The sequence below is a fragment of the Malus domestica genome, chromosome 17, assembly GCF_042453785.1.
Source record: "Malus domestica chromosome 17, GDT2T_hap1".
NCBI classification, from domain to species: domain Eukaryota; kingdom Viridiplantae; phylum Streptophyta; class Magnoliopsida; order Rosales; family Rosaceae; genus Malus; species Malus domestica.
Window position 1 is genome coordinate 20,348,472 of NC_091677.1, and position 21,491 is coordinate 20,369,962.

At 35.7% G+C, this 21,491-nt stretch overlaps 2 protein-coding genes across 3 annotated transcripts; one reads left to right on the plus strand and one right to left on the minus strand.

Moving 5' to 3' along the window:
• Positions 1–3,763: 3,763 nt before the first annotated feature.
• Positions 3,764–15,505, plus strand: LOC103453664 (protein THALLO). Its single transcript, XM_008393227.4, has 17 exons — positions 3,764–4,229; positions 5,700–5,831; positions 6,108–6,199; positions 6,573–6,639; positions 7,123–7,265; positions 7,442–7,588; positions 7,746–7,885; positions 9,645–9,732; positions 10,795–10,974; positions 11,847–12,020; positions 12,116–12,193; positions 12,324–12,463; positions 12,543–12,666; positions 14,408–14,661; positions 14,873–14,939; positions 15,045–15,113; positions 15,204–15,505. The coding sequence occupies exons 2-17, from the start codon at positions 5,711–5,713 to the stop codon at positions 15,333–15,335; spliced, it is 2,016 nt and encodes a 671-aa protein (XP_008391449.2). The 5' UTR covers positions 3,764–4,229; positions 5,700–5,710; the 3' UTR covers positions 15,336–15,505.
• A 2,832-nt stretch (positions 15,506–18,337) lies between these two features.
• LOC103427476 (uncharacterized) lies at positions 18,338–21,373 on the minus strand. 2 transcript variants are annotated; one of them, XM_008365531.4, is made up of 4 exons: positions 20,995–21,373; positions 19,246–19,304; positions 18,740–18,921; positions 18,338–18,527 (listed from the first exon to the last, which is right to left on the minus strand). In XM_008365531.4, the coding sequence occupies exons 1-4, from the start codon at positions 21,155–21,157 to the stop codon at positions 18,455–18,457; spliced, it is 477 nt and encodes a 158-aa protein (XP_008363753.1). In that variant the 5' UTR covers positions 21,158–21,373; the 3' UTR covers positions 18,338–18,454. The 2 variants fall into 2 exon arrangements, with proteins under 2 accessions (XP_008363753.1, XP_008363752.1); XM_008365530.4 differs by having other exon boundaries at positions 19,246–19,307; positions 20,995–21,354.
• Between the last annotated feature and the right edge of the window lie 118 nt (positions 21,374–21,491).

A 21,491-nucleotide genomic window follows, 5' to 3' on the forward strand; every position in this document is an offset into this window, starting at 1 on the left:
AAATAGTTTTTTTGCTTCAATAGTTCCCGGTTAAAATTTTAACCTCAGATTATTAAAGAATGAATTTAAATTAAATTATTTTAATTTTTTTTCAAAATAAAATATATGCAGGTTATCATAATTTATTTTTGTGAACATTTTAACTCGAAAAAAGTTAGAAATTCACTGAACATTTTTTTGTGTGAATTTTGAAATTCACTAAACATGTATTTATAGAGTTTAGTAACAAAACTACCCTTTTATAAAATTACATATAAAGGACCAAAATTAAGAATAAAATTATAAAGGAGAATTATTATTTTCATTCCAAAAAAATTCAAATGTGCGTTCTATATTAAAATAAAAATACTTTCTTAACAAAAAAAATATTTTTATAAACAGTGCACAATTAAAATTTTAAAGTGTTAATAATAGTTTTTTTTTAAGAAACAAAAACTAAAATATTGAAGGCATTATTTCTCTTTTACTCTATCATGTTTTATTTGACATATTTTACTATTGAGACCTATTCACAATGGTAGCATTTTGCAACGTAGGATTAATGCTACCATTTTGCAACGATGGAGTTCTCACTAACATGAATATGTGTATAGTAAACACTAGCAATAGTGCCCAAGCATTGTTGCGGGTCTTAAAACTATTGGATGTAAAAGAAGAAAACAGGCAGTACAAACTTGTAATGGATAGTTTGTAATTAACAGGTTTTTAGTATGTTCATGCTATTTAAACACAGAAAATATAATAAGAAAAAGAAGCAGAGTGTTGACAGAAAGTGATACACTAAAATTTCAACACAGTCGACTATTACAAATATAAAAATTAACAAAATGCAAATCAAAACTAATCAATTAAATTAGATAATACTGCAGATTTCATAGGTATTTGTTAAGGTGTAAGCAGGGTTCTAAAAGTCGCTAGGCGCTAGTCGGGCGGCGGGTTGGGGCCTAGCGCCTAGGTGGACTAGGCGGATTTAAGTAAATCTATCATATTTCAGGTAAATAAGTGTCTGCTTCTACTTGAAATATATATAATTTCATCATAAACTACAAAATATAATGCATATATATCATGAAGTATTGGAACATAATGAAAACATGTGAAATAAGGATATAATGTGCGTTCATTCAAGTATGCAACAAGTCTCTTACAATTTATTGGAAAAAAACAAAATGCAAAATGAAAGTTATGTATTTTCTGTCTAAGTGAGTTGCAACCTAGGCAGGTCTAGGCGGGTTAGGTGGGTGCTAGACGGGTGCCTAGGCGGTGGGCTGGGGCATAGCGCCTAGGCAGGGCCTAGGCGGCACTAGGCGGGGATTTTTTGAACAGTGGGTGTAAGGGGTGGTTTGGGAGTGAGGTGCTTAAAAAAAAAGCACCCATGAAAAAAAACTGTGAGGGTTTTAGGTGTTTGGTAAATTGAAAAAAAAATGGCTTATTTTGGAAGCTGCTGTGAGAATAAGCTAAGACAAAGGAAAAAGCTGAAGCTGCTATTTGCAGCTTTGGAAAACTGGTTTTTTTTCAAAGCACACGGAGCTACGGTGCTCCTTTAATGAAAAGACCCACTATCAGACCGTTTTTTTTTTCCAAAAGCACTTTTACAAAAAAGTTTACCAAACACTCTGCTGATTTATTTCACAGCCGCTGATTCTCACAGCAGCTTTTTTTCAAAGCACAGCAATACCAAACTAGCCCTGGCATTAAATTTATGCAAACACGTTAAGTATGTGCGTAATCTATCATAAATCAAATGTAAACAAAATAAGAAAAAATAAATGGGTAAATATGGTTTAAAATCATTTCACAAAAAAGGGAATTAACATGCCATCACAACTTTTCATACCGCTATTTTATTTCTTAGGTCTCACCTTCAAGTGTTCTAAAATCATGGAGTGTGTTGCATATGTCCTTTACTTTGCAAAAATGAAACGTGCAAAACAAACAGCCAAATGAAACCTGTAATCATAAATTTTAGAAGCATCAGAACCATAATAACTTGTTGTTTCATACACCTTAATTCCCTTAAGGAAATAAACTTTGAAAGAAATGGAGCAACTTGAAAACAACAACTAATATTTCTAACGAAAAACCTCTTTGCTTACCAGCATAGAATATATATTAAGGTATACGTTACAACATTTGGCTATCGGCAGTAGAAACACAAAACACTATTCGGTTAAAAACATTTAAACATCTAAAAAAGTCATTCTTATTCATGTAATGTGAGACTTTAACTTTTTAATGCATATTTCCAATACATATAAATTGATATAATATATATGCCCCCAAGGATTGATCATATTACCAATTATCAAATCACAATCTCTGTTTCTCTTTCTAACATTTTTTTCTACTCAGTTTCCAACTCATTCTAATTTTTTTTTCTTAGCCAATTCTTCAAATTGATGTAGCAAGAAAGATTAAACACCAGCTGAAAAAAATAATAATAATAAGACAAAGATCGATCTCATGCACTAAAAATACAACAAACAAATATCAAAGCAACATTAACATAATAATAACGACATATCAGGGGCACCAGCAGAAGTACAAAACCAAAAACAGAATAAAATTGAAGAGCTAGTTAGTCTCTTTTATATAAACTAATAACTTTTAGGGTGCAAAATTAAAAATATGACTATGGGTAGGTTGAATAAACCGAAAACAGAATCGTAACTAAAAAAATTGAATTGAAGAAAAAACCGAACCGAAAGTACAAAACCAAACCTTACCAAAATGGCTTGATTAGATTTCAATTTTCATGATTCAGAAACTGAATCGAACCGAATTTATAAAATACGACGCCTTTTTTATCCCCGAATAGCATGGGACACGTAAAATTTTGTGTGAATCAGCATGGATCACTTTGCAAGGCTAAATACTCTGAAGCGAAAGTTCATTCGGAAAGAAGCTATTCATAAACAAATGAAACATTGTTTACTTTAGGAACAAATATAAATTAAGTAATTACTTTGAATCTTCTATTATACCAAGCAATTTGTTAACTCGAAGAAAGAAGTCCACCAAACATTAAAACATAATTCGACAAAAAAAAAAAATATTAAAACATAATTAATTGGGGTGTGTTATCCACACATCCCTTTTTACTTCTTCTTACACACCGCTTATTAATTTGTATCCTTTAATCTTCTTCAATTCATCTGATCTGATGGCTAATTAAAAGGGTGTTTGAGAAGTAAAAAGGGTGTGTGCACCTCAATTAATTTAGGGGAAATTTGATATAAGTCTAATTTTTTGAGTCAATAGTGGGAATAATCCAATTTAATAAAATACGTCCAATTCCTTAAATTTAATTATTTAATTATCAATAATTATCTCTTCAATGAAAAAATTTATTGTAAAAATCAAATTTCTTTCTAATTATCTCTTTGATTATTTCTTTTTATTTATTTTTTTGTTATTTCTTGTTCTTCCTCTTGCTTTATCCTATTTATAGATTTTATGCCACAGATTAATGTGTCTTACTTGTAGGTATATTATGTTTTTTCTACCTTTTAGTTAGGTTTCATATCTCACTTATAGGTATAATATACATTCATAAATTTGCTACTTGAGTTAGGGTAGAATGTTTTGCAGATAGATTTGTGTTAGTATATTAGTTTTTTCTGTTATTAGATATTAATTAGATATTTTGGAGTTGGAAAATGCATAATATTAAAAGATTTTAATTGATTTTTAATATATTTAGAAAACATTAAATGTTTATAAAAGAAATAATACATATAATTAAATAATTAAACTCACTCCTAAAAACACTCTATGATTTTGGACCTAGATCTAAAAGCCCCATTAGCTTACTAGTCTCACTCTAAAGTTTTAAACCCTAAACCCTAAACCCTAAAACCCTAAACCCTAAACCCTAAAACCCTAAACCTAGCGAAAACGATCATTTGTTTTGGATAACCGTAGCAGATTTTCAAGTTTCAACTTACTTCGTTCCGTCTGATAACTTTCTTCTGTCTCCCCGCGCCGCGCCTTCCTCAGTCGGTCACCACTCTGATAATTTTCTTGGTTCGAACTTGAGAGACTCGCAGGCAGGTCGCAGGCTCGCAGGCTCGCAGGCTCGCAGGCTCGTAGCAGGCTGCGGCACGCCTCAACCCTTTCACCATCTTGAATCTGGACAACCCATTTTGACGTCGACCACTCGCCTGCCTCGCCGTCAACCCTAAAGCCGTCTCGGTCGACAGCTGTCAAAGCCACCTTGATTCGCGGAGGTAAGTTACCTGCGGCCATGAGCAGCCCATTTCCCACTACATGATATATATTGTCTTCAATTCAATTGTTTGCTGATAATTGGCTGAGAAGGACCCAATTGTTCTAGTTGAAGTGGTTAATTGGTTGAATAATGGTTAATTGGTTAATTGCTGACGATAGATCTTAGCAATTAGCAAATTAGAAATGGTTAATTGTTTGAATAATCAGGCAATATAATAGAAAATTAGCAGAGAGGGACCCTATTGTTCTTTTTGAACTTCGATCAGTTTGCATTTTTTATTGTTATGATATTGTAAGAATCAATACAAAAGAAAAAGATTATTGATCATCTTCTCTCAAATGAATATGTAACCTTTTTCTTTCGAGGAGACGTCCAACATAAAACTATAATTCTGCAGTTATCATTTCTGCATTCTACACATGGTTGAAAGTTGGGTTTAACTGTTCATCTTCAACTGGTGAATTTAAGTTTGTTGGCATCCATTCGTTTTTGCTCAATCCCCTGCTATGCTAATACATAAAAATGATAGTGAAAACTCAATATGGTTGATCTTTTGAACCCGCTTCACGTCAGGATGACCAATCAACCAATCTTGGGGGGAAACGGTCTCTTTTGTTTATATTTATTTCCGCTTAACTCTCTAACTCTTACATAGAAAATGTCTATGGTAAATCAATAGGCTCACAGATCTATTCTTCTGTACAATAAATCGCCATCTTGTAGCACCACCACGACACCGATTCTTGTTTTTTTGGGAGCCCTCCATGCTTGATTATGATGAATGAGTGGAAAGATCTTTATAGGAGTCCGTGCTCGGTCCAACCAAAGAGTTAGTATCTAAAACACATATATATTGAGGGGGGTGGGGGGTGGGATAGTGAGTTTTTTCAGAAAACACTTGCTGCCCCCCTTCCGAATCCCGTGAGTGACTAAGCGTAGAGGCTTGGTGTACATAGCAAGAACCCGCTCAAAGTGACGAGATCTCGTATGACTGAGTTTGGCAAGGACCCTATAGGAGAAAAAAGGAACTATGCAATTGAATCGGGGGTAGGTGACAACCGACAAGGTTGTGTTACCATGGCTTGTATGAGATATTTTTCTTTGACCCATCATTGCAGACAGCCTAAATGTGTCTGTGAACAGTGACTTCAGTTTGGTTTTCGGTTTCAATAAAAAAACTGAATCGAATGGAACTGACCCACCCTTAAATATGACTGTCAATGTTCTCGATAAATGGGTATTTAACTTGATGCATGTTTGTCAAAGAGACTTCTAACTTCTTTTTATTCCTTTTACTTTTTCTCTCTTTTTTGCAAAATTAATGGTATTACTTCTGAACCTGATAGTTGTAGTAAAGTTGGTATTTGCATTGTTTGGTAAATTGAATTTGTTGCACCATGAAAGTCTGTAGAACCAATTAACTCAACTGCTGCATTTACTTTGATTTTGTATATTCTTATTGAAAAAGGTTGCGAAAAAATGGGCAAGAGAGGAAAGAGTCTGAAGAAAGGCGATGGAAACCCAATTCAGAGTAAGAGAAAGCTCCGGGATGAATACAGTCCCATTCAAGATGACGACATGGATGACGAAATTGATGCCTGTATGTTACTTTAACTAAAATCATTTGTTGTTGTCTTGTTAATTGAGTTGATGTTTGCTTGTTTAATACCTCGTTGAAATTGTTTTTATAAATTAATTTAACATTTGTTACAATCACTATCGCAAGAGAATGAAATTTGGACTGGGAAAGTAACGGGTTTAATAGGTGTTTAATCTTCTTTTTGCTTTCATTTTATAATATTTCGAAATCGATGGTTGTGTATAGTTCATGTTTGGACAAGAAACTGATGGGTTATACTGAATCCTTTGGTTGCAGTTCACAAACAAAGAGATATAATTCCTCTTGATGTTAATGAAGAGGATGAAGATTCCGATGAAGACAACGAGCAACCCGTCTTTGGTTTGGAGGTTTTCTATTCATTATATTCCCTTTCATTAAGTTCTAAAATTGCTATGGACCTTTTACAACTATTTAGTAGTTTAATTTCTTTAGTTGGAGTGATGCAGAATCAGTTTTTAGTTGCTGCAATGTGCTTTTCATTTGTTTTTTTATTGATGAAATTCTTAGGTCTGTGTCATTCACAATTATGGGTTCATTTTTACTCCTTGGTAACTGAAATAACTCTCTGATGGTTTCTATAAAGAGCTTCAGTTTTCCATGAATTTTATGAAATTTTTTTGTATATGAACTTTTGAACTTCATTTTATTCCCATCTTTAAAAGTGATAATTGATATTTATATCTTCAGATTCTAATCTTGTATTGGTAATACTCTTAACAGAATATTCATGATGACGACGACGACAATGACGTTGATGATGAGCAGGATACCGGCTTTTCTGCAAAAAGTAAGATGTTCTAAGATTTTTTGGTTTTCAGATTACAAAAACTTTCCTATTATGCTTGATTTCATAGTTCTCAGTTGAAATCTTGGGAAAATTGAGTTTTGTCAAGAATAAATGTTTAATGAAGTATATGTGAATAGGTCTGCATTAGATGAAGAAAGTAATCATCTTTTGAAATTTTATGCACTTTGCAATGCCACGTATTGACAGGGTGTATAATGAAATATACATGATATGTTATTGGTCACTTTATATTCATTGTATGAATGGTTCTATCCTCATCAGGTGAACAAACTACTTTGTTTCAAACTCCATTATTCTATCTTGAAACTTTTTGTTCCTTTTGGGTTGAAAAATCATTATATTTATGTAATTACTCATGAAAAGTGTCATTCTTAACATTCTCGTGGCTATTACAAGTTACTAGTTTTAGGACCACACCCTATTTGAAGTTACATAATTGCTCATAGTCATGTATGATTACAGTTGTTAGGCAGCAGAAGTTCTTAAGGGAGAAGTTTGGTGCTGAGGATGATTTGCATGATGATGAAGAAAACGAGGAAGAAGAAAAGCCTGTATGGGGTGGAAAGAAGCAAAACTATTATGGTGTTGATAATGGCGATTTTGAGGTGAGGGCATGTACATTAAGTGCTAATATATATACCTATTTCTACTTACTGGAGTTTAGACAAATTTTCTGTTAAGCTTTTTCTTCCCCCTTTCAAATTCAATCACAATGTCCTGTGTACACATTAATATTCTTTTGTGTTGATTTTTTAAATTAGTTATTTTGTTATTGATGTAGCAAAAATCAAGTGATGATGAATCTGCTGAAGAGGAAGAAGCAGAAGTGGTGAGGCTGCAGAAAGAAAGGGCAAAATTTTCAACGCTGGATGACTATGGGCTTGACGATATTTGCGAAAATGAGAATAATAAGGAATTAACTTTTGAGGTGAGGTTTGAAGACAAGGGTTTCTTTTGAATCTCTTCTTTGGATTCGGAGAAATGGATGAAATTATTAAGTTAAATATGGTCTGTACCAAACTTCAAAAGAGGGATTATGATGTAATATTCTTTCAAATGCCCATCAAATTTCTTTATTTATGCAGGAAGTTTCAATGAAGGGAAACAGTACAAAAAGGTTTCCAATGGAAATTGATGTTGCAGATGGCACGGGTACAGCTTATGAGGAGGTGAAGAAAGATTTGAGTGCCTTGTCAAAGGAGGAGCAAATGGATGTTTTATATAAGTAAGGTTTTTCATTTATATATTTATTGAAAAAAATATTAAAGTATAAGTAATTTTTTTTTTCATCTCTGTATTTTCTTTTTAAATTAAAGATTTGAGTGTTGTGCAGTTTTATATTTTATATGTGCGTACAAAATTGCATGAACTATCATACAATGAAGCTTTGGGAGAGAGTTATTGAGCATAGATTGAGGCAAGAGACACCGGTCTCGGGCAACCAATTCGGGTTCATGCCAGGATGCTCAACCATGGAGGCAATCTATCTCTTACGAAGATTGATGGAAAGATATAGAGAGATGAAGAAGGATTTACACATGGTCTTTATAGATTTGGAAAAAGCATATGATAGGGTCCCAAGAGACATTCTTTGGAGGATTTTAGAGAAGAAAGGAGTACGAGTAGCATATATCCAAGCTATAAAAGATATGTATGATGGAGCTAAAATTGTCGTAAGAACTCATGAAGGACAAACCGAAAGCTTTCCCATAACTGTAGTGGATGAGTTAACGGGACATATTCAAGATGATATTCCTTGGTGTTGATAGATGAAACTCAGGAAGGGGTAAATGCGAAGCTTAACCTTTGGAGAGAAGTGTTGGAATCTAAAGTCTTCGCCTAAGTCCATCAAAGACAATATATGGAGTGCAAGTTCAATGCAAATGGAGGCCCAAATGAGTTAAGGGTGAGGATCGGAGACCAGGAAGTACCAAAGAGCGACCGCTTTCACTACCTAGGATCTATCTTCCAAAAGAACGAAGAATTAGATGGAGACCTCAACCATAGAATACAATGAAGTGGAAGAGTGCATCTGGCATGTTGTGTGACCGTCGTATGCCACTGAAGCTCAAGGGAAATTTTTATAGGATGGCAATAAGGCCGGCAATGCTGTATGGCACAAAACGTTGGGCGGCGAAGCATCAAAACGTACATAAAATGTGTGTATCGGAGATGAGGAAGCTTCGTTGGATGTGTTGGCACACGAGAAAGATAAGATTAGTAATGAGGATATCCGAGGTAAATTAGGAGTAGCTGAAATTAAAGGAAAGATGAGAGAAAATCGGTTACGGTGGTTTGGACATGTGCAACGAAGGCCTACTGACACTCCGGTTAGAAGATGTGACTACGGGACAGAGGTCCAGGGCCAAAGTGGTAGATGAAGACCTAGGAAGACTTTGGAACTCTAAGAAAAGACTTAGAGTACTTGGATCTAACGGAGGACATGACACAGAACCGAGCGCAATGGCGTTCTAGGATTCATATAACCGACCCCACTTAGTGGGAAAAGGCTTTGTTGTTGTTGTTGTATGCAGTTTTTTTTCCATTTTAAATTATTTCTATGGAGCGACTAGGCATTAAAGAGTCAGGATTCTTTTCTTCTCTTTCTCTTTTTAGCACTTGGAACCTGAGGGTCTAGGAACCATAATATATTTTAAATGTAGTTTTAACTACATGTACCTACTATAGGGGATGTTCACTTTAGTATTTTCAACTGGACTGGTTTGGGGTGTTGCACCAAGTAATTGTGCAGTGTTTTGTTTGATTTAACACTTTTTTTTTTCCAGTTGGTTTATGAAAAGTTTAAATTTTCCGTATAATGCGGATTTCTGCTTCTTTATAAATGCTTTTAAGCATTTATTTTACTTTTCCTGTGCCTTGTTGGGTTTCTGATTCAAAATTGCACATCCTTTTGTTTTGTATTTATTTTAGTTTTTCTTTGCCTCTTCTGTTGTACCCTGCTTAGTTAATGCTTTTTCGTCCAGTTCCACACCAGAATTAGTTGGGTTGTTGTCAGAGCTGAATGATGCACATGAAGAGCTTGAAAGAAAAGTTAATCCACTTCTGGGCAAGGTATTGTTCTTTTTGTTTTGTTTTTTTGCAAAATCTACCTATATTTCGTCAAATTTGAGGTGTTATCCCATTTTTTTTTTTGAATGCACTCTTAAGTATCACTGCAAAACACTTTTCTTGGCATCTTGGTATGAAGGTTTCTTTTTATTACAAAAAATGGAGGGTTTATTAGGAACAGTAAAGAGGCATTTTTTCAGGATAATGTTGTGTCTTGTTTGTCCTGATGTTGAAACTAAAGCCTTTATAGTATCATTCTTATGGATTTACCCCACTCTGATGTTTCCTTTGTTTCTGTTTTTTTTTTTTGTTTCCTGGAGAAGGTTTCCTTTCTACTTTTTTTGTTTCCTTGACAAGGTCTCCTTTTTTTCTCTTAGGCTTTGCAATGTTGATACTTTTCCCTGTTCTATATTTGTCGGTTTTATTCTTGCATTCATGGGTTTCACTGCTTATAGTTATAATAAAATAAATCGTGCCTGGAGATGGGATGTTCATGTCTGCATCGGGAATCTGTTTTATATTTTTCTTAAATCATTTTTAGCATTACTCCTTGATTCTGTCTCACAGATTTCTTTTTGGCCCCAAAATAATGTGACTGTTCTAAAAGATGTGATGATAGCGTTTCTATCTATATTTCCTGCAACTTCAAAAATAATTTCTAACCTACGCCAAGATGAAACTTAAAGTGGCAATTTTGGAATAACAATTTGATTGTCCAAGTTGTACCCTTTTCAAAGCATACACTGATTTTAAGACACAGGACTCATGTTTTTCTGTCTTCAGCATGAATGCCTGTAGATGTAGTGGTATGATGATCAGTCCCTTTGAGGAGTTAATATGTTGGGATAAGTTCATAATCATCCATGTATTGGGTTCCTTCTAGCTGTAAATATGCTCTTATGATTTTAAACTTCAATGTCTGTATATCAAATACTGGGGCAAGTTTGTTTAGGTTTCTTCTTATTGTCTAATTTTGTTTGATTTTTCCCCCTGGTTACATGCAAATGTTTTTGATACATTTGCGCGGTTGTGTTAAGTTTATTGAAATTTTCGTGTTTTCTGAAGGTTAAAAAAGGGGAGGTCATGTTGGAAGGAGGGATGCGCTATTTGGAGATTAAGCAGCTTCTTCTGCTTTCCTATTGCCAAGCAATAACATTCTACCTTCTTCTCAAGTCTGAAGGACAACCAGTTCGTGACCATCCAGTACTTGCTCGCCTCATAGAGATCAAGATTTTGTTGGATAAGGTGGTCTTTTTTCCTTTAGCTCACTCCCTACAGCATCTTGAACTTGCCGGCCTTACACAGATCTATAGTCTCCATAAAGATTTTAATTTGAAAAAGTAAATAATATTCACATATGTGCGTACAAATTGCATATACATTTGATGCAGTGCTTTTGCTCCCATCTCTCAAGTTATATTTTATTTACATGTTTTCTTTTGAAAAGATGGAATATGTGTGACCATTGACTAATGAGAATGTGTCCCTTCTCTATAATAAGCAACTCTCCTTTTGATACTTAGCATAAATTTAGTTGGATTGTCTGCCACTTCTTTTGGGTTTGTGGTCATGGTAGCAGACCTATAGCAACACTGGAATTTTAATTATCAGGGCAGAAACCATTTCTAAAAATCAAATGCCTGCTGAAATAGTGGTTATATCACTTATATGGTGCATATTACAATTATTGTGACTTTGGATATATAAGTATAACTGACCAGACAATAATGTCTGAACCTGTTTTCTAATCGCTCTCGTAAAATGTTGTCCCAATTAATTAAGGATTTTTAATTGTTATCTTCAAATTTATATTTTATTGGTTTCGATGGAACTATGTTGTAATTAATTTGCAATTTAAAGGTCACATTGGAGATCAGGATACTTTTGCAACTTGGTATTGTTTATAACTGGAACTGGTGTGGGGCAAAAGGAAAATTACAACCCATTTGAGTCGAACTTCAGCTTGTTTCATAATGATCCCTGCATAGTGCAGATTAACAATTACGTATGGAAGTATAGGGTTTCGTTTCCTTTTGATCTTATTATAGTAATGGTTTGTATGAAGATATGCTGTTTCATGTTCCAAAGATATTGGCTAATGTGGGTTTCCCTTACAGATGAAGCAACTTGATGGGAATCTACCATCTGATTTTGAGGAAATTTTAAACAAATATAATGGGGTGGAAGAGGTGGCAAAGTCTGGTAAAAAGACTTCTATTGACGCATCTGATTCTTTTGGTAAAGAATACAAACCCCAGCCTATCTTGGTTGAGGAAGAAGAAGCAACTGTGGTAGTTACTGCTTTAATCACTGTCTTTGAGCAGTATACATTGTATTGTTTTTCAGAAATGATATCTTAAGAGATTCATACTTTAATTCATTGCAGTTGCATGACATTGCTAAGGTAGAAATAGTGGAGCCTCTGAAGGATAATGAAAACAAGGTGGGAAAACACAAATTTCAGGTAAATGCATGGCATATTTGTTAACTAGTTTCTGATTCTGTTCTCTTTCCTAAATTTTGTAATGTATTTCTCTTTGTGGCTGCAAGAAGATTATCATTTTGTTTTATGCTGACCTCTTAGTATGTGGCAGAATGATGAAGTTGGTGTACAGAGCATGAAAATGTTGAAAGTAAGAGCTGCCCTTGAGGAAAAGTTGAAGCAGAAGGGTGTCTTCAGTTCCATCGCTCTGAAAACTGATAAACCCAGGAAACTTCTGAAGCCATTGAATGGGTACCACTTTGCTCCTATACTTACTAGTATGTACTTGTACCTATATTGTGAGTACTACTAACTCAACCAATTTAAACAGGAAGCTTGAATCATATGATGATTTTGATGATGACACTGTAAATATTGAGGGTGGCGTCCATGGATTGAACAATGGTCGTGCAAGTAAACTCTCCCAACTTGCTGCTAATCCAAATAAGTCCAAGGTATGACCTCACCACTGCTGCCTTCCCAATCAATACTTGTTTTTAACTTCTTTCCTAGGTATGATACTTATTGAAATTTATAATTAATGCCTTCATTTTTCCTTTAGAGATTCGAACTGGAAATAAACCCCTGCATTTCCTTCCACTGGCTTATACATCTGGATGCTGTTTTCCTACGTTCGGTGTTGTAGATTTTGTGGAGAATGCAATCAGAACATTAGCTGTCTAGTTGTTATGATTTCAACATAGTATCATGTAATCATGGTTCAAGATAACCTGGTGAGGAATAGGGATGGGCAATGGACACCTATAGGTACCCGCACCATCACAATTACCACAACCAGTCACCACCCCAATTAACACATACAACGTAACACCTAATGAGTACACATTGGCCATCCCTACCATGTAGTTTCTAGGAAATCTGCCTCCGATCTTTGTGGCCACTGTCAATTTGTCCCCTGAACTAGCTTTTTTTATTGGGAAAATTTGGTTCTTAATTAGCAAATTTCCCCCGTCGTCAATTTTTATTTTTCACTTTCCATTCAATTTTCTGTCTAATAGTGTCACCATTAGGCATGTCCGTCATTTTACAGAGTACATAAGTCTTTTCCATGCCAATTTGGGTCAGAAACATCCATGGGTTAAGATATTGGTTGGTGGATATATCAGTAGTCCCAATTTATGGATATATTGGTAAAAAATATAAAGGCATTATGGATTTTATAATGAATAGAAAGTAGGAAAAACTAATGTTCATGTATAATAGAAGAGTTGTGTTGACTAACAACTAATTTTGGTATATTTTGTTAAATGAATTTAAAAGATCAACAGTTTTGGAAAGAAAGATTTGGTTAGTGCAGTGGGGACAGCTGTCTATCATCAAATGAATTAAAAACTATAGACAATTGTTAATTAATAGGGGTGTAAAGTCTGAAGTTTGAACTTTTACCGTCTTCTTCATTCTCTGAGAGTTTGAAGCTCTTTTATGAACATCGACTGGATTTTCTTCATCCATGCCCACGGTGGTCCTAGCTGGGAGGTTGGGTGGTCTGATCTCGGTCACACGATCTAGAGGGAAGTTGGTGAGCACATAATCTCACCAAAAATGGTCGATTTTCTGCTGGGTTTATACCGAATTTTAATCGTTATTTCGCTCAAGGTCGGTTATATTGGAGATTTTCCATCGTAGAATCAATATTTGATATTGCACTGAGTTTTCGTTGAAAGTAAATACAGATACTTTACCCCCCCATTTCGATTGTCAGAGGCATGAAATTACTGATATTCGGTAAATTGGTGGTGAAGGGTAGAAAAGGACAGGTAAGAGAGGTGAGGAAGCCTTTAGGTCCGTATGGTGGAGAGGCCACCGGAATCAATGCAGGAATCAGTCGGAGCACCAGATTCAAGAACTAAATGTTACTTTCCATGGAAACTTCACATTCTGAACCCATTTTGTTGAAGTTGGAGACTTGTATTTGATCCCTCTCAACCCAATTCGTGTTGAAAATACCAATATGCACTCTAAAGTGTCACAGTTGCCCATCATGTGATATACTGATGAAAAATTTGATCAGTAGGGGTAAATTGTTAGTGACCATAAAATTCTAGGGGTACATTCGCAAAACAGCATTTTTCCTCTTTCGAAAGAAAAAGAGATACACTGATGTGTTTTGTCATTATGCTGAAATATATCATTGGATTATTAAAATAATTCCCTCCGTCCTTTTTTTTTGAGAAGGCTATCTCAGGTGATGATGATTTACCTCGGCGAGATGATATTGGGGAAAGGCGGAGAAAACATGAGCTTCGAGTGCTTGCAGGAGCTGGAATCAAGTCTCAGGATGACGCTGGAGATGAAGATGGCACTATTTCGGATGATGGAGATGTGGAGATGGAGGATAGTGAAACTGGAGATTCAGAAGATGACTTCTACGAACAAGTGAAAGAAAAACGAGCTGCAAAACTTGCTGCCAAAGCTGAGATTTATTCGAGGTACATTTTTCATTGTGGTTAGTTGCTACATTGTTTTAGCTGCTGTGCAATAAATGTTAATCTTACATAACATATTTCATGTTTGGGTTCATTCTTTTTTGTACGAGTTTGTTTTCATCATTGTTGCTCTCTGAGTTATTGTTGGTTGAGGAAGGGGGTTGGTGGTTTTGAGTTATTGTTGGTAATTTGTGTTGGTGCTTTGCTTCTGCAGGTCCTCGATGGTTCCATCTTTGGTGGAAACTGAAACTGTTGATGGGAAACGCCATATTACTTATCAGGTAAATACAAGCCAGTTTTGACCATGCTCATCTAATTTGGCTACATAATATTTACCATTGTTTGTTGGCTCACCGTATTGTTTTCTTCCTCTGTATCTGCACCAGATGGAGAAGAACAGGGGACTTACTCGTGCTCGTAAGAAGCTGATCAAGAATCCAAGAAAGAAGTACAAGGTATTTTGATCAAATAGTCGAACACACGTAATGTTGCAGGCTATTAAATGATTGCTCTACTAACTCATCTCTTTCTCTGTGCGTGTGCAGTTGAAGCACCAGAAGGCAGTGAAGAGTAGAAAAGGACAGGTAAGAGAGGTGAGGAAGCCTTTAGGTCCGTATGGTGGAGAGGCCACCGGAATCAATGCAGGAATCAGTCGGAGCACCAGATTCAAGAACTAAATGTTGCTCATGATTTTGTCGTTGTGTCCCAATTTTGGTAAAGTGAGAATTTCTTTTGATAAAGTGACATAATTTTGAGTAACTTAAATGATGTCGCCAAATGTACTTGTATACAATGACGAAATCATGAATTGAATGGAATTGAATGTCGTCGTTGGGATAAAATCAAATTTCATATCGATTTGAGATTTGAGATTGAGTAGTAGAAACCAGAACCCAAACCCTAAACCTCCAATTCTCAAAACTTGTAGGAAAGCTTCTGGGATTCTGTCGAGAATGGCTGGGAACTCCCCCCACACCAAATTATTAGTTCCTACATCTCTCTCCGAGGGCACTCAAGACGAGTCCAATGGCAGGCGCTGCGACGCAAATGCCCTGTCTGCACTTCAAGTGCTGTTCTAGGCACGAGGGTAATGGGTAATTGATTTGAGTTTTGTGTTGGGAGAATACTAGTTCGACTACCAAATCTTTGTGTGCAATTCAGCTCACACAATCCTCGTCACATCCCAATTGATTAACTTCTAAGATTTGCTTACTCTTCTTTAGTAATATTGTTTAAGAATATAAGAATCTTGCATCGCAATATTTTGACTAAATGAAATACTCACGAATTTATAACCCCCGATGAACCTCCTTAAAACCCTGTATGTATTTTGGACCCTGAAAATTACTCCATTTTACAACAATTAAAGAAGTAATACTCACGAATTTATAATTTAGAGACCAATACTAACGGATCTTCATCGTCCAAATGAAAGAGCTTAGATCGAATATTCGAATTTATGGAAACAAATCCCTTCCCTCTCTAACTTAGATTGGTTGGGGCAAGACTTGATTCGTAAGTTTAGCTTCTTTAATATGTCAGTTGGGAGGTTAACTTAAGCAACTGGCTCACATACAAGGCTCCCTAAAACCATGAGGGGATCCATTTTGACATCTCACAACTCCTAGTCGTAGAATACAAGAAGCTCCCCATATGAACTTACTTGGGAGTTAGGACCAGTTTTTCAACCATATTCTTTCTCACATCTCAAGTAGAAAAAGTGAATAATAAAACGTAAAAACTAAATGGTCATCAAATAGGCAAACATGTCCTTAACATCAAAGTTTTTGTTTTCATGCCATCTCCTTCATTTCTCCCACCACCTCCCTTCATCATTCTCCGTTCCTCATTTTTCTCATCTACTTTTCTTCTATTTCAAGTATGCACAAAAACACTAAAATTTGAAAACGAAATAGTTACCAAATGAGCCGGCTTAGGTACCACTTGTAGAACACTATCAAATGATCCCTATGAACCCTGTAATTTGGATATTGTTAAGGATGAAGTGCTGATTTTAGGGGTTGGTTCAAAAAACCGAAAACCGCACCGAACCGAAACTGCCAAAACCGAACCGAACCGAATATGGCCAGTTCGGTTTCGGTTTTTGAGGTCCGGAAACCGAACCGGACCGAACCGAACCGAAAAAAAAAATCATATATAAATAATAAAAAAATATGTTGGCATCAGGGTTTGAACCCTTGACCTCAGGTTGGGGAGTCGTTTCAAGCCAACTTGACTGTCAGCTTTGTTTTGTTATAATTGTACCGTTAATTGATTTATAGGTTTCTAATAGTTAACGCTTTATAAAATTTCTTAACTTACAAACCCTAGCCGTCATTCACATTCCCATTTCAGTTTTTCACGTTTTCTCAAACTCTCTCTCTCCCTCCGCTACTTCCTCCTTGAGTCTCTGCCTTTGCTTCCTCAACCTCTCTCTCTCTCTCCCCTTCATCTCTTCCTCCAAATCACTCTCTTCAATATTCTCCTGTCCTCCTCGCGGATTCCTTCTTCCAAACCATGATTGTTGTTGCAGATTTCCTTTTAATTATTTTGTTGTTGTTTCTGCGTGTTTTTGGGGTTTTTTCTTTTAATTATTTTGTTGGGGTTTTGCATGTTGGCAGCAGATGCATAAGTTTTTCTTTTAATCTTCCAATTTGACAGCAAATGCATAAGTGTTCCATGGCTGGCGAGAGCTTTGGGACTAAAAATAAACCCCCAAGGTAAAAAACTCTCATGGTTGCTATTTAGTTCTATTGGGTTTATTTTCATGGAAAAATCAAAAGATTTAACACATGCATGCATTTTCTCTGCGAGAGCTCTCAGATCCACAACAAGAAATACGCACCGACACCCAATAATGTCAGATCCATGGCCGATCGTCCCAGTTCGTATTCATTTGATGCAGAAGTTTCTGCATCTCCATTGCTCAATCGTTGCAGATTTCTTCCAGATTAAAAAAAAAATAATGGAAAAAAACCGAAAATAAACCGAAACCGAGCCGAAAAAAATCAAAACCGAAAAAAACCAAAATTTTTTTGAACCGAACCGAACTGAACAAAAAATTCGGTTCGATTTCGGTTTTGGCAAAAAACCGAACCGTTTCAAACCGAACCCAGCCCTAGCTGATTTAGTCCATGAATTATCACCTTAGTGAAAATTAGATCCTTGAACTATTTTTTAGGTAAAATAAGTCCCTAAATTCATTAAAAATTGCTAATTTCATCCCTACTATTATATTCAAAGCTATTTTATCCAATTTTTCGTCAATTTAAGTCACTTGAAACATTTTAGAGTATAATAACGTCACTTTCTCGCCTATAAGCCATTAACATTTAATATAGGTTGCGAATCTAACTATTAATTTACCTTCCAAAGTAAACCCCATACACTATTTCTTTATGAAAAATTACCAATTTACCCTCCAATGTGTGTCACATGCAAGTAACTTGACTTAAATTGACGAAAAATTGAATATAGTAGCTTCGAATCTAATATTAGGGATGTAATTGGCAGATTTTTATAATTCAATGACTAATTTTTCTTAAAAAAATAGTTTAGGGACCTAAGTTCACCCTATTGTTAATGCCGGATGACCAAATCCAAACAGTCACAGAGAAAAAGTATGAATTGCTGATGCTATTGTAAGAAATCTTCTGACTACTCATGCACGCAAATAACCTAAGCTTAAAACCTCTGGAATAAATACACGATCAAAATTTCCAAAAAGAGGATACAAAAAATACATGATTGTGTTGAGATACAGATTAAGGTGGTGACAGAAGATAATAACAAGTATTCAGATTGCAGAAGCAGGCTTTACCTTCCCTTGCAGAAACTGCAAGATATGTTCACGCTTCCAATTGTCGATTCTGTGATAGAGATAAAATAATAAGTTTGTAGAAATGCGACTTTTCCCATAAGGAATACCAATGATGGTAAATTTCTAAGCAAGATATTATAGATGTGCATGGCCAGGTTCAGGCAACATTCAAATGGGCCGTCCATATTTTGAGAAACCTTGTGAAAGAAAATTAGAGGGATGTGTCCACTGTTTCTATGTGAATGATAAAAGGATGCTCACCTTATTGTTTCCTTATGTTCGCCTGCATCATCTAGCAAGATCAACTTTGGTGGAGAATTGAAAATGTATTGGACTTTGACTGAAGGGAACCAATCCTTCTCTTCTTCAATAAAGCCAACAATTTCGGGATAGAAAACCAGTTTCCTCATGCAGACTTCCAGTATAGCACCAGAATACGTGATCTGTAGTTATAAATAGTCATATTAAGCATTTCCTTATCTATTAAATAAAGGTTAAGAGAGAGAAGCCTCCGATGGAAACTGACAATTTGCAGAATTAGGTAACGTGTACCAATGGATAACATTTTTATAGCATAACCCTTGGAATCAAAATTCTCAAAACATCTAAAGTTGCCCTAACATGTCCTGACATTAAAATAGCAAGTCTCATGCAACTAAAACTGATGAAATCAACAATCCCTAGCAAGTCTCAGACCCAACAGGATATCGGCAGATTAAAATATAATTTCAACTTCGAGCAATCATCGTGTGTATAACTTTACTTACCTTTGTCATTGAATCATCAGAATCCCCGGTGCAACATTTCATACAGTCGGATACCAATTCTGCTGTCAAAACTAGGACTTCAGTAAGCTTGTTTGTGTCTTTATTTTTTATTTTTTATTTTATAAAGAAACAATTATATTAAAAAAAAGGAAAGAAGCAGAAACAACAGAAGGAGTGGTCAAGCAAACCACCCGAAACAGAAAATGGAAAGAGAAAGAGACAACTCCACAGAGCTGAAGAGCACCCTAACACAAAGTCACAAACTAAAAGGAAGCTGCCTTCCAATCTACTCAAATTAAGGAGAGGGTAATTCCACTGAACTCACAAGACACGGAAACCGGGAGGGCTGACAAAAACCTCCGCAAAACCAGCTCCTGCATAATCTACCTAAACCCTTCTATTTATCTCCATCCAAACCACCCAAAACTTAGTGAAAATTATCCAACCCAACATCATCTTCACTTTATTACCCTGCTAAACCAAAGGTGAGCTTTACTAAGCAGAGAGAGGCAGTCCCTTGGAATTATACAGTACCCATCTCCCTAACCAGCTTCGACCACAAACCCAATGTCATCATACAATGAAGAAAGATTGATCAACAGATTTCAAATCTAACTTACATAAGATACACCAATAAGGCGACCAGCGGTTAGAGCGGTGCCTTCTATGAACCATGTCACAAGTGTTAACCTTGACACGGGCAATTATCCAACATCTTTACTTTACATGGAGCTCTGGATTTCCATATCGTGCAATAGTAAAGAAAGAGTTTCATTGTCGTGATTAGCAATGAAACTATAGTAAGATTTGTAAGAATACCTTCCTTTGGGTTCCAGGGACAATTTCCTTGAATCCATCATAGAAGGGTGGAAAATGATATTTTACAGCAATCTCAAAAAGGGGTGAAGATTCTTCCACTTCCCCTTCGATTTCTCCTGAAGCAAAATTTCCAGTTCATCCATCCACTGGAAAAATCCACAACACTAGAAATGGCCATATTACGACAACCGGTATACTGTACTACTGTAGAGCTTGGAACTGAGATTTAAAGGTAGAATTTCCCAACCACTCATATTCCCAAAACTTGTTTCTATCAACATGTTTGCGCAACAAAGTGGCATTTTGTAATGAAAGAGTCGTAACCACGAGATCTCTCCTTCCAAGGGCTTGGACAAATGCAAGTGATCTCCAAAAAATGCAAGTGATAGTGATGTCTTATAACGCAAACACCATTAGGAATGGCCACTAATTACATCGTCTTGCCACTTATTTCCATGATCATCAGCTATGCAGTTGTATTTACATTATTCGGTACGGAATATCGATGGAATTCAAGACTCAAATATCTTTCGGTGCTCCTAATATCTATGTCCTTAATTGATACAAATGATAATTGCCAAAGTTGGGAACCTGAAGAAATGGAGACTCCTCCTCTTCAGATCACAAATTCCTTCCCAAAAAGTCAATAATTGCCATTTGCCAGTGTTAAAACTCTCAGACTTTGTTCTATGATTGCACCAATCAATGTTTGCTAACCTAAACACCTCCTAAACAGTCACTCTTTCTTTTTCTTTTTTTTTTGGGACAATTCCTAAAGACTCACTCTAATTTGGATTAAAACACTTCAAACCCCATCAACAACAACAACAACAATTCACACAACCAAAATATACAACAACAACAAAGGTAAAGTGTGGGAATTTGAAAAAGAAAGAGAAAAATGGAGGAGAATTGGATTGGATGGGTAACCTTGATCTTTGACATACTCAGCCAAACTGTTACAATCAGAGCATAAAGCGAGACCTGTGAAACCAAGATTCTCGCATTCCCTTGTGCTCATTTGCTCTTTCGATGCACCGGAAGCTACTGCCACCGCGAGCACCACCAACATAGCCACCATCAACGCTCCCATATCTCTTCCTTCCGAGCTCACGAGTCTCAGTCTCTCCTCCCAAGACTCAAAGCAAAAACAAAACGATGGTCTTGCTCTTGGTCTGGGCGGACCTTGGATCGTTCCGGGCTTTAGAGCATCCGGTGTTGGGTTAGAAAAGTGATGGATATAACTTATTCTAGGGTTCTGAAGAAACTTTGGGGTGTTATAAAAGAATTTATTCTAACGAGGGGTTATATCTTTCAGGCTATATATATTTATTTATATAGTACTTTGATTAAGCGATGATTTTATTTTATTATTATTTTGTTGTGTTAGTTTTTTTTAAATTGATTTTTAGACGTGATATCTTAAA